The sequence below is a fragment of the Cyphomyrmex costatus genome, unplaced genomic scaffold (genome assembly GCF_001594065.2).
Source record: "Cyphomyrmex costatus isolate MS0001 unplaced genomic scaffold, Ccosl1.0 scaffold67, whole genome shotgun sequence".
NCBI lineage: Eukaryota > Metazoa > Arthropoda > Insecta > Hymenoptera > Formicidae > Cyphomyrmex > Cyphomyrmex costatus.
The window spans coordinates 558,568-572,941 of NW_017280233.1; the positions used below are offsets into that span (position 1 = coordinate 558,568).

The window sequence follows — 14,374 nt, forward strand, 5'->3', positions numbered from 1 at the left end:
GACAATAACGTGCTCAATCTGCACTTAATGACGATACGGGCACCTTATTTCACATTTTCATGAGTTATCTGTTTACCAAAACCTCAGCTAAAAAAGTATACGAGTAGATATCGCGCTCAACGATTCCACGAAGAAACTTCAGCATTTTATCCATTGCAGCATTTGAAGCACATATTATGTATATATTAAACAGCTATGGAACAGCTATGGAACAGCTACCGAATAGCTATGAACAGCTATTGAACAGCTATCGAACGGCTATCGAACAGCTATCGAACAGCTATCAAACAGCTATCAAAAAGCTATCGGTACACTCTAAACAGCTATTTAACAGCTACGGAACGGCTATCAAACTGCTATAAACAGCTATTGAACAGCTATCGAACAGCTATCAGATAGCTATATTTCATTATTTTTGCAGATTATGATATTACGTGAAACAAAAGTATTCAGGTAAAAATTTTTCATATATGAACATACGTATTTATATGTACAAACATATAATTATGTATGAAATATGTCCATATATATACATATATCATTCTTTTTTTTGTAAAACTATTGATTAGTACAAGAAAAATAATAATAATGAGAAAACATAAAAAAATAAGGTAATTGTTTACTTTAGGGGAAACACCTCCAATAACCTTGACCTTGACATATGTTGTCAAGGTCATGACCCTGAGTAACCTTCAACAAGTTTGAGCCGTCGCTCGCCCTTCGTTAAAAAATTTGAAAAATTACGTTTTATTTCACTCGCATTATCGCAATCGAGAATGTCAACTAGCCATTGTCGTTCTTCAAGTCCTTTTACATATACGAGAGCTTCATCGTCTTCTGTTACAGCCTCTGTAATTAGACGTTTCGCCATGCTGTACGGGACCATCCCGTCTTCCCATCGCAAACCATGGTGATAAGCACTCAACCAGGAAGCGCAAGATTTGTCGGATCTTGTCAGTTTTCATGGTATAGGACATGAAAAAATGTAGTGTGTGATAACAGTTCCTCTTCTCAGCACCGCTACCTCCTTGACGATAAATTTCTTGTCTACAACGAATCCTTGTAGATCCACAAACGTTGGTACGATCATGACGAGCATTTATTCGAAACTGCAGTCATATCAGTGTTAATCTCTCACAAGGGGGTGACCTTCGGCCCCTCCCCCCGCACCCACACCGTCGACAGAGGTCTGCCCCGACAGTACTATCATAGCAACAGTACAATCGTAGAAGTCGTGTGCCGCTGTGCAGAGGGGGGGGAGGGTAAAAGTTACTTCGCGTGAGAAGTTTAACGTTCTTGAACAAGGAAAGGTGTAGAATAGTACTTAATAGAACGAACGACACCTTTTATCTCCTTATGTGGAGCATAGGACGTCTATAGACCTCTTTTGTCCGAGGCCTATATTCGTTTCTCGAATCAGATAGTTTTTCTGATTTGTGGGTGATTGGTCCACAGAATCCTACCTCAGTTAGATATTAGAGACAAATATCTACTGATATGTATACTACTGATGTATAGGACCTACAGTTTTTAACGCCGAATCCGAACGGCGCTGATGATCATAGATCTTTTGATCACCAGGTGGAGCCATTTTTTGGCTCATTAAACGCGAAAAATCATCGCGTTTGGGCGCACGTGGGATTGAACTCGGGTCTACAAATCGCGAGTCAATCGCACAGAGGGGTGAGCCACTCGACGCCACAGTACTTAATAGCATACATGAATTATACATCATATGTTAATTTTAAAACTATGATTGTCAATAACTTTTTAACGAAGGGCGAGCGACGGCTAAAACTTGTTGGAAGTTACTCAGGGACATGACCTTGACAACATATGTCAAGGTCAAGGTCATTGGAGGTGGCTCCCCTAAAGTGAACTATTACCAAAAATAATATATATAATTTTTGTAATATTTCTATTAAAAAAAATAAAGTTTGAAGTAATGTAAAAAATTGGCTCATGCATAATATTATTATGTAATTATACATGAGCAATTTTTTACATTTATCCAAACTTTATTTTTTCGAAGAAAAACAATGAGAAAATTAAAACAATACATTGTAAGAACCAAACAATGTCTTTAATGCTATATTATTAAAAATAAATAAGATAAATTTAAACAAATATTTATATCTCGTTCGAGTCATTTTCAATGTTAACATAACTTATAATTTTAAAAATTTGGTACATAATATAAATGTCAACGCTATGATAAAATTGTTAAAAAATAAAAATAATAGTAAAAAACGTTTTTTAGTAGCTCTTGTAAGAAAATTATACTTTTAATTAGTTTTTATTTTATTTTTGTTCTTCTTATTATTTTTATTATATCAAACAATAAGTTTCAGTATGTCATTATTGACTTTGAAATTAATGCTAAATCCTTCCATAACGAATATTCAAACATAGTGGCAAAATGTGCACTGTAACCGTACCGAGATCATATTCAGCTAGGAATGCAAGAAACTTGCACTTTTGAGAACCTTGTGCAGTGTTGCTGACACTATACGAATTTTTGGTGCACACAGAGTGCGGCCCAGTGAAAAACGCTATAACAGCAAGCATAGTAAAACAGACAGCGCACTGGTCTGCTAGTGCCGACGCTAGTCGAAGAGTCCGAGCTTTGACTATATAAGTGTAGACTGCCAGTAGTCAACTTTGTACTTGTTGCCAAACAGTAGCGCCATTAGCAACCAAGAACTAAAGCACAAAACTATAGCAAACAGCAAAGAGCGAACTGAATATTTCTCTCTAACAGAACAAAGACGAGCTTTGACTAAAGAAGATAAGGTTTTATTAAAAAATCAAGGTTTCTTGAAAAAATTATGAATATGCTCACTTATTAATTATTTCGTGGCAAATTATAGTAGCATGCAGAACAAAAATAAGGAACAGTGTCATAGCGTTTTCGAACGGAGTGGGTTTGAACCCGACCGGATCGGTTACCCTATGTTTGATCTAAAAATATCATGACCTCGTCCAATCAGAAATCGAAATAGAGCATGTGACATCAAAGATCCGACCCGGATCGGGTTCAAACCCGCTCCATTCGAAAACGCTATAAGAATGAAACCATAAGCTTTTTTAGATACATGAGAAATTAATGTAAAAATTTATATATTCTATTTACACATATATTTATATATTATATACAACGTTAAAACTATAAATATATAATTAATAAAAGGTGATACACGAAAATTGATAAGCCGTGTTAACTTTAACAATTAATATCTCGCTTCGCGGGTAGAACGCTTTTTTTTCTGCTACACTTGTTCGTTTCGTGCAAAAACACGTCTTTTGGAGTATGATTTTACTAAAAAAAAATTTAGAGATACAATTTGGTTAAGATAGTTGATTTGAATTTTGGCGTGGATTGTGATTAATCAAAAATCGTTACACTTTGCAACACTTTTCACTTGATTTTGCTATAGGATATGCAGCCACTGGCAATCCATACTTATATCACAGTATAAGCACAGTATAACCATACCCAGTAGCGACACTAGCCGGTTTGACCTTGACCAAATTTCAGTACGCTTGCGTGAATTTGTACATTTAACAATATGGATGCGTCCAGAGTACAAGTATTACAGGTAACCTCAATTTACAGTTTCATGACATGTTCTTCATGTGACTTTCGTTTCTTGAAATTAATAATAATAAATTGATCGTTATTTTACTAGAAAAGAGTAATATAATCATCATTAAAATGCCTACCTGATATTGATGTATCTTCTTCAGATTATTATCACTCAAATCGAATGTTGCATATTTATTAAAATATTTTTTTAATTATATTTATACGTACATATGAAGACACAAATAATCTAACATCCGATATTGCACGTATATTACAAAATTAAAAAAATAAGAAGTAATGAGGAGACATGAAAAGGGATGAGAAGGGAGGAGAAGTCTTGTGCTATATTTCCATGCATACATTTTAATCGCAGCGCCGATACATTTAACAATATGGCGGTATACCACGTGACCTGGAACCTACTACATCAAAGATGCCGACACTCAGTGTCGCTACTGGGTATGGTTATACTGTGGTATAAGTACATACAGTAGGTTGACTGAGGCTAAAATCCGCGAAATGATTGTCACTCGCGCATGACGGAAATGCACACTCAATAATATGGCGGCTTATAGAGATTCTCGTCTGTTTTCGTCTCGTGGAACACAGGTCGACACGGGTTTACAAGGACGATAAGTCAGTTCCGACGAACCATCCGACCTTACGGACGCGTTTCGGTTCGGGTGCTTTCCATTGTATATTTTTGAAAGTCTTACCAACTTTGACTGTGCATCGCACCACACAGATGCGTGTCCGCAGATGAGCTCGTCGATTGTTCGTCATTTTGCACCTTTTGACGACTAGAGCTCTCATGACGCGCGTTATTGCGACGTGACGACGCCGTAGATGCAGGCGCCCGGAAACCGGTCGAGCGATTTTCGCGGGCATTGCATCAAATATGAAGAAAAGAAGCAGATATCGTGTGCGATATATATAGATTAGTATTCAAATTGTGTGTCCGCGCTGCACACTCAACATCATGGCCGACCATTTCTCTTCAGATCAAAGGTGCCGTCACAGAGTCGACCTACTGTATGTACTTATACTGTACTTATATAATCAAAGAGTCCGAACGCACACATATACGGCGCTCCTATTCCTTTCCTTGTGTACATACGTCACGCGACGGCGCGCGCAGCAAGGTGCTGTGCCTCACAATCAAAATTAACAGCTCTGCAACAAGCGAATTATTTGGATGAGCTGTTTTAAATGCCTCACCTTGTATTCATTTGCTTCTTCAATAATTGGCATTTGCAGTAGCTAATATATAGACGTAAATAAAATATAAATTGAAAAAAACTAAATTTTATTTTATTTTAATGTCTTCTCAGGCGAGAGAGATATGTCAGCTTATTGTCGGTTGCTCTTACAAATGCTTTTTACTAATATGCTTTCAGTTAACTCCATATCACAAGTCAACATTAACTTTCAACATAGTATAAATGACAAGCGTGTCTTGTTTGTTAAGGGTATGATATGTATTTATTATTGCTATGCTGCTACTTGTTTAATGTAAATATAATTTTTTTGCATATAAAATTCTTTATTGTAATACTTCTGTTATATTTATGAAATTCAGAAGTACCAAGTGGTGCTCCAGAACCACCATTATTCACCAAACGTTTCCAAGAAGTAATCGTTCCGGAAAAAGGTACTTTTAAGTTAATTGCCAAAGTTACTGGTAATCCTGTTCCCGAAGTTATTTGGCTTAGAAACAACAAGCTACTTGATAAATCCATCAATATCATAGAAAATTATGATGGTGAGAACATTCTGCTTGAAATTAAAAATGCAGACTCTGAAGTAGATGCTGGAGATTATAAATGTGTCGCTAGTAATCCAGTCGGAAAAGTATCGCACGGTGCAAAAGTCACTGTAGATGTTGCCAAAGTTTTTTTCACAAGAAACTTGCAAAATGAAATTACAGTCAACGAATACAAAACTCTAGAATTGAACTGTGAGACATCCCACACTGTTTCTACGGTATGGTGGCACAATGACAAGGAAATCAGCGGAATGGATCATCGTGAGGTAATCCAAGAAGGACGCCTACACAAGTTACTTATTAAGAAAAGTAGTCTTTCTGATGCAGGAACATACAAATGTACTGTCAAGAACCAAATGACATTTAGCAACGTTATTGTTAAAGCTACCAAGCCAGAATTTATTAAGAAGTTGCAGGATTTCGAGGTAAAAGAACGCGATGTAGCGATTTTAGAAGTTGAAATCACATCTCAAACGGCCGATGTTACATGGCGAAAAGATGGCGAATTATTAATGCCAAACAAAGAAAAACTAGTATTCATGAAAGATGGTACCATAAGGAAACTTTACATCAGAAACGCATCGGTTCATGACGAAGGCGAGTACACCTGCGCTCTTCTGGATCAAGAATGTACAGCGGAAGTTACAGTTGTCGAATTACCACCAGAAATTATTATCAAAATGCAAGACTTAACTATAGCTACAGGGGAGAAAGGAACTTTCGACATAGAATTAACAAAAGGTGATGCTCTGGTACGCTGGTTCAAAGACGGACAAGAATTGCAATTTTCTGAGCATGTGCGATTGTCAATCGATGGCAAAAGACAGAAATTAAAAATCTACGACACTGAAGTGGAAGATGCAGGAATCTACTCTTGTCAAGTTGGCAATCAAACTTCATCAGCCAGACTGACAGTTGAAGAATCCGAAGTAGATTTTATTAAAAAATTGCCAAATATTACTTTAGTGCCTCTCAACACTGATGCAACTTTTCTTATTGAATTATCGCGTGCTGATGTATTAGTAACATGGTTAAAGTAAGTTTTTTATCAAGATAAAAAAATATATTTAAAAAAGTTTTTTTATTTCTTTAACAATTACTATTAATAAAATTGAAACTAATATGTATAGTATATACATATAACTTACGGAAAATTTGTGTAGGAAAAATGAAACGATCGATTGTGCACAATCGTCAAAATATAATGTTATCGACGAAGGAAATATTAAAAAGTTCATTGTTAGAAATTGCACGACCGAAGATATTGCTGAATATACTGCTGCAATTGCCAATGTAAAAACATCATCACAATTAAAAATTGAAGGTAAATTTTATAAGATTGTGTATAATATTTTCTTTAAGCATATCCCACATAGTAAAAATTGATCCTAGGTACATCTTACGGATGTATGTCAAGGGATTTTCAAACATCCTGAGTACGTATCTGAATAAACTTAGGAGGTATTTAGGATATGCTGAGGATGTTCGTACGTCTGCTTATTCTACATCCATAGGACATCATCGTTTAAATATCATTAGGATGTTTCTGAATAACCAAATTTCGTCGTGTCTTTATCCAGCGGATATCTTAAAATATTTTTAGGATGTTTAAGAAAAACAAAAAAGTTACAGCAGTTCTTATTAATTAGATTTCTTCTTTCTCCATCATTTGTGTTCTCTCCTTAACTGCTGAAATAATACCTAGGAAAAAACTTTTAAACCTGATAGGATTCGAACCCGTGACTCAATCCACGGTCCAGTTCTGAGTCGTTCACCTAACGTACTGCTCCACTGTTACCTTAAAAAATAATACCTAGGAAAAAACTTTTAAACCTGATAGGATTCGAACCCGTAATCCACGGTCCAGTTCTGAGTCGTTCACCTAACGTACTGCTCCACTGTTACCTTATTGACAGAGATGTTTCGAATTGTCCATATATACTTTTAATAAAAATATTTTGTCTACGCAAACAGATTATTTTGTTAAAATTACTAAAAAGAACACTTATTTTGTAATAGCAACAAAATACAATTTTTTTTATTAAATGAACAAAATATTGTAAATTTTTTTATTTAGCGGTACAAATTTATTTCCTTATTTACTTTTTGTAAATAACATGATTTCATTTTTCACATTTCTGTTCTAAGGAAAAAATTTAATGTATAGTAGTATTGAAAGTAGTATTGACCCGAAATTATAATATTTTATGCCCTGAGCGGTATAACAATTCATTATTGCGAAATATCCTAGGAACATCCTTAAAACATCCAGAGGATAAAGAGACATCCTGAAAACGTTCTTAGGAAGTTCAACGGACATTCTTTGAACGTCTTGAGGACATTCCTTGGCGGTATTGCCATGTGGGATATCTATAAATAGATATATATTTAAAAATTAACAATTAAATTGCAAAGGTATACCTCTTATAATATATAAAATACATGTTGTATGTTATATATGTATCGAAAGTTAAAAAATGCAATTTATCAATATATTTTTTTCCGATCAAAATAGGATATTCTAAAGATGCTTTATATTAGTACAATGACAATTACAAATGTCCTCAGCTAATCCTATGGATGACTTAAAGCTTTGGATCAACATGGGATCAATCTGATCAAATTAGGATATCCTTAGGAAAAACTTTGTTATGTGGGATATTGTATATAATAATTTAAAATAGATTTTGCGTACATACATGTGGATGTGCATGAGGTATTTTCAATAGTATTATGGCAAATTCGATTGAAGGCACTGGTGTGTATATGAAGCCATTGTACACTAATTTAATCTGAATATAAAGGTGCATTTTCATGCTGACGCTCGACGTTCATTTCTGGCGTCAAAATTGGTCATGTGTTTGATACTTGGATTCCCGCGCTAGAAGCAGCGCCAAAAACGCCAGAGCTCAACTGAGTTGAGCTTTTACGTTTGACGCTTGTTTTAGTCATTCAGTATTCAGTCGGTAGTCAGGATTTTGTAAGTATCTTTGTAAATCGTCGAAAATATCAGTCACTGCAATAAAAAATACATAATTGAAAGCAGCTTTTTATTATAGAAAAAAATATTAATTATTTCGCACAACTAAAGATTAAGTATGAATTGAAAATCAAGTAAATAAAACAATCACAATAAAATTTTAATAACCTCGTTTATGCTATCAGTAGTCAGTTGACTTCGTTGTCACAACATCGAGAAAATATTGCAGACGTTGTGACGCTTGACGCTCGCACATTTGATGCTACTTCCCCTTTCACATATGTAGCCGATCACGTGACTATAGTTTTGACGCTCGAACACAGACTTCTATACATATATACTACTAGACTGCTAACTTGTTTGAAAAAGTGGACCCCAATTTCGATTGTGCATTATACGCATGCGTCAAGAACCGCACCGCGTGACTCGTGTGACACATGCGCATACATACATTAGCACGCTCATACGTATTTTGACAATTAACCTAGGTAAATATTGTAACATTGAAAATGACCCGATCGGAATAGAAACATTTGTTGTATAGTAGCTACATTATATTTAAATTAAAGTTTTAGTTTTGTTATGTTATCGGCTCTTTTATTTGCCTTTTATTATTTTACTTTGATAAATATACTTTAAGTTAACTAATAATTCTTACTGAATAAAACTCAGCTTATCAATACTTTATGTATTGTAACGTTGGAAATGTATTGTAATGTTGGAAAGGCACACTTTGCTAGCATCGTAATTGAAAATGGTTTTTAAATTGTGGTTGTACATATACTGTAATAATAGGTAAATGTTAAGAAAAGCCCCTTCATCACAACTTTTAATAAAAATATACAATCGATGAGTTCTTGCATGAAACAAAGGAATCTGGCAGAAAAAAGTTTGCTCTGCCTCGCGAACCGAGATATTAAATATTAAAGCGAATTTATTTTTAAAGTAATGAATTTCGTAGCTGTGACAGATGTACTAACCTACATGGTTATCAACTTTAACGCTTAATATCTTGGTTCGCGAAGCAGAGTGACACTTTTTTTTGCCAGATTCTTTCGTTTCATGCAAAACCACATCAATTGAGTATATTTTTATCAAAAGTTAAGGTGAAGGGGGTCTTCTTAACATTTACCATACCTACGGTTATAATACGGCTACTCGCAATATCGCAATCAGGACATAGCCATGTTAAGCCGTAATCGCACTACGGGTTGCGCGCTCTGTTGCGATTGAGATTACGGTTGTATGTTGGAAACTAACCAATCAGAGCAGGAACTGCTCTGCTCTGATTGATTAGTTTCCAACATTCAACCGTAATCTCAATCGCAACAGAGCGCGCAACCCGTAGTGTGATTACGGCTTTACATTCCTTCGGTGTAGTTCGTGACGCATGCGCAGGATCATTATAAATTTTAGGGTCCACTTTATACAAGCTTGTATTAAGCAAAGACATAGAGAATGGACTGCGCGATCCCGTATCTATGTAGTATCAAAATGTATCGACGAAAATGAGAGAGAGGGTCCGTGGAAGACGGCCATCTCTATCTTTTTCCATTCCATGGTATAATGGAAGAGAGAATGAGAGGGAGATGGCCGTCTTCCACGTTCTCTCTCTCTCATTTTTGTTGACCATTTTGACACACGGATCGCGCAGTCCATTCTCTATGATGGTATTAAGGGAGTTAGCAGTCTAGTAATATATATAGAAGTCTGTGCGCTCGAATCACAGTATAAGGGTGCAAACCCATGCAGCGGAATAGCGTAACGCGGAACGAGAGTAGAACCAATCACGAGATTTTCTAGAAACACGGAATGCTCGTTATTGGTTCTGCTCTCGTTCCGCGTTACGCTATTCCGCTGCATGGGTTTGCACCCTAAGGAAACCTGGCTTAGCGCCGAGACACTGGCCTGGTTTCCATCGTGAAAGAATTGGTACGCGTATTAAATGTGTTTCATGCGTTTACATCGCCATTTGTATCATTTGATGCGCGTATCAGTTTAGTACGATCCTCCTGCTTGATACGCTCGTACGAAAATAATCCGACAGCGTTTACATCGAGCGTACTAAATGTTTATAGTACGAATTTGATACGAATATAGTACCTGATACGCATATCAAGTGCACGATGTAAACCAGGCCACTACCGTGTCTCCAGATACAGTAGAGATAAGCAGCGTCGGCACCTTTGATCTTTTTCAGCCGGACTTTCAGGCTCCGCCATGTTGCTGGTTACCAAGTACCGTATCAATAGTATTAGAAACCACTGTCTATAAAAATTTTTTAATTTTAGTAAATTATAATAAAATGATTAAATAGGTCCATGGGTCTACTTTAGATAGGTCCATAGGTCTACTCTTAGGTCCATGGTGTGACACGATAAACACTTAACTGAGTTTGGTTATGTTTTTCCATTATTATAACCAAGAAGACTAGAACCAGGAGAGTAAACTCGGTCAAATATCGGTAGTGGGGGTAGGCCAAAAAGTGACAGCGGATAATTTCCCCCACTCTTGCGCTTCATTAGTCCTCTCTGTCGCTCTGATAGTCGTTTTCAATTCGTGACTGCGCATGTCAAACAAACCTTATTTTTGTTTAATTGAATTTTGGATTCAAGAAGACTAAAAATCATACATATTTCAATATATGTTATTCCAATGACGACGGAAATATTAATAATATTCTGTAAATAAAAAAAAATTACTGTAATCATACTCCAGAATTTGTATACAATACAGAATTTACCTATAAACAAGTTATTTAATATACAGTATAATTTCTTTTTACAACTTACATTCTGTTTAAGATGGTTTAAGAAGATTTTTTGCTTTTTTAAGTGTGTCCCTCGGATGAGGGGAAAATAAAGCGTCTCTAGCCCTAACCTTTTTGGGCTATATAACGCCAAGAAGACTTCTTGATAACGCAAAGGTTAAGAACAAGACTTCTTGGTTATAACCGACGCGCGCATGCGCAAACTTTCATTCAATGTGCAATGCCACTGCGCATTGAATGAATAACCGCGGACGTTTTTTGACCTACCCCCACCACGCTAGTTTACTCTCCTGGTTCTAGTCTTCTTGATTATAACGTAGATACGATGGATTCTCTACTTTGATCGGGATTAGTGCTACCAAAAACATGGCCGTTTTACGATGCGCAAGCAAATCTGCGCGGCTGAACCGAAAACGGGGCCTTGTCCCTACTATATATCCTTATACTGTGCTCGAATCAAGCGTCGAGCGTCAGCATGAAAATGCACCTTAAAGGTAAAATGTAATAAATATTCCAAATTTAAAAAATCCATGTTTTATCTAACGGTACAATAAAATGTATTGCATATTTCTATGTTTATAGATAAACAGTAAATACATATCTTTATATCAATTTATAAATGATAGCTTTAATGTGCAATAGTGTGCATTGAGAGCATCCAATCAAATTTGCTATTAACCTTCGTTCTAATTTATTGATTTTATTCTTGTTATTACATCTTTATAATAACACTGGCCGATGTGGTTTCTGTTGTATGAATAAAAGATATCATTTTCGATGTATTTTTGCGTGCTGAACACAAATCCAGTAATAAAATCACACGTAGCACAGTAGCGCTTAAAAAGCGCGTATGCAGGTGCATTCGTTAGCAGCTTTTTAGCGCTTTAAAAGCGCATTATAATTAGCGCAAAATAAATACAGTTTTATAGCACATTTATTGCACTTTTCATGTCGTATAGTGTCTACAATATGACTTGAAATTAGCCGAGTTATCCACATGCAATAAAAGTGCATAATTAACAGCAGTTTTGGGAGGTGCAATCTTCGGTCTTTACAAGCGCTGGTGTGCTACGTGGGATTGCTCTATCACGTTAGATTTTTTAAAAAAGTACAAGATTAAAAGTGTCAAAATTGACGTTTTTTGACATATTTGTGATTTTTTTGCTAGTAAAGTAATGTTTTTTTCTACTTTTGCCATCTTAAAGTGCCAACTTTTATTTTTTAAATACATTTTTTTTCAACGCCGTACGTTTCTTTTTCACTAAGATAATTTCTCCATAGTCATGCAAGGAAAAACATTTTATGCCAAAAATGTTTTAAAGAAAAAGTTTTAAGAACTGTGTGTTGAATTTAGTAGCAAGGTTTTTAAAGTCACTAAATCCGAATCTGAAGTCAAATTTTCGAAATTCAAAATGGCGGATCCAATATGGATCCAATACGGATCCAATATTTTGCGATAATTTTTTCCGCCATATTGGATCCTTTAATCTCATTTTTCTCAAAAACCTGACATGAGAGCAATTTCATTACGGATTCGTATTCAGCGCACAAAAATACATCGGAAATGGTATCTTTCATTCAAACAGCAGAAAAAAAGTCTTAAAACGTCGGCCTGTGTAATTTGGATATTATTTCATTAATATATATATATTTATGTGTCTATTGCAGTTATCGAAACATCGCCTAAAATTCATCTTGATACGCTTAAAAAATACAAAACAATGAAAGGCGATGACATTGATATTGTTGTGAAATTCACAGCTAAGCCAATTCCAATTGATGAATGGACCGTCAATGATCGTATTCTTAAAAAATCTAAACGAATTATTCCGTCCATTGATGAATGTTCAGCCATTTTAATAATCAGAGACATACAAGAGAAAGATCGTGGTGATTATAATCTAAAATTAACTAATCCACATGGAGAGGATACTATAGAAATCAACGTAATTGTTGTGCGTAAGTATTTACATATTTACATATACAGGGTGTTCCCGGATTAAATGGCCAAATTTGAAATACGTATTTAGGACCTCTCAAAACAAAAAAAAATTTCCTCTTGAAGAATTCTCGCAAACGCTTCGTTCAAGAAATATGGGTGCATTCAGTACTACAACCGCTCACTGAGCGCTCAATGAGCACCCTAGGATTGTGTATTAGATGCGAGCGCTCATTAGCTGCTCACAGTAAGCGGTCACCATCTTTGTGAGCGTAAAATGTTATCATATCCCTAGAGAAAAATAAGTCTTGTAAGTAACCTCCGATTTCGATAAAATTAGACTCATTCGACGCGTGTTTGCATAAAACGGAAGAATATGGCAGAAATATAAGTGTCGCTCTGCCCCGCGAACCGAGATATTAAGCATTGAAGTCGCGACTATTCAGGTTAGGAAATCTGTCACAGTCCTACAATCGCCATGTCTTCTACATGCATTTCGATTTTATGCGTATGCGTCTCATTACGTTTCTTAAGCGGGGAGCACAGACTTTTATATAACGCATAAACCATATACATAAAGAATTTGATTGGTCCATTGACTCATGCATAAGAAAATGGGCCAATGAAATTCCTTATGCACATGCTTTATGCGTTATGCAAAAGTGTGTGTTTCTAGCCTAATTACTCCTAAAATGTGATTGGATAATTTTCATTATGCATATGTTTATGCGGTTATGCAAGTTTGTGTGGATATAGCTTAACGCATAATATATCTCGGTTCGCGGGGCAGAACGACTTCTATCTCTGCCAAATTCTTTCGTTTTATGCAAAAACGCGTCGAATGAGCCTAATTTTATCGAAATTAGAGGTGGGGGTATAATTACCCACATTATATACATATATGGGACATTCCACGTCAACTCAGACAGACCTCCAGACAAAATTCGGCTTGATGGATTTAAACGTTCAAGGGCTTAAAAAATTTGTACATCTGCGTACTTTTAAATGCCGATGGGCTTCTTTCAAAAATTTTAATCAATATAATACAAATTTAAAATCGGCAATAAGGAGACAGCGCGGTAAGTGGTGCGCAACGTTAATATAAATAAAAAAATATAAAATTTTTATTTATTTACTAAGTTTAATAATATCCATCGATGTTCCTATTTCCAATAGGTGTAATTAAAACGTTGTTACATATTCCGGACGTTTCGGCTATATATTTTAGCCATCTTCAGCAGAATTTAAAAAAAAAAGATATCTTCTTGTGTCTTATTAAAAAAACGAAGCACTCTAATAATAGTAATCATACTTCTTTAGTTAGACCAAGAATT

General features: G+C 35.5%; 1 protein-coding gene across 4 annotated transcripts in view; it reads left to right on the forward strand.

Annotated features, from left to right (window-relative positions):
• The window catches only part of LOC108780089 (titin), a 65,771-nt gene that overhangs the window by 42,272 nt on the left and 9,125 nt on the right, over window positions 1-14,374 (forward strand). For all 4 annotated transcript variants that reach the window (XM_018547679.1, XM_018547680.1, XM_018547682.1 and 1 more), the window contains 3 exons: window positions 5,166-6,387; window positions 6,515-6,675; window positions 12,770-13,060. In XM_018547679.1, coding sequence (XP_018403181.1) covers window positions 5,166-6,387; window positions 6,515-6,675; window positions 12,770-13,060 — 1,674 coding nt within the window. The remainder of the gene's footprint in view (window positions 1-5,165; window positions 6,388-6,514; window positions 6,676-12,769; window positions 13,061-14,374) is intronic.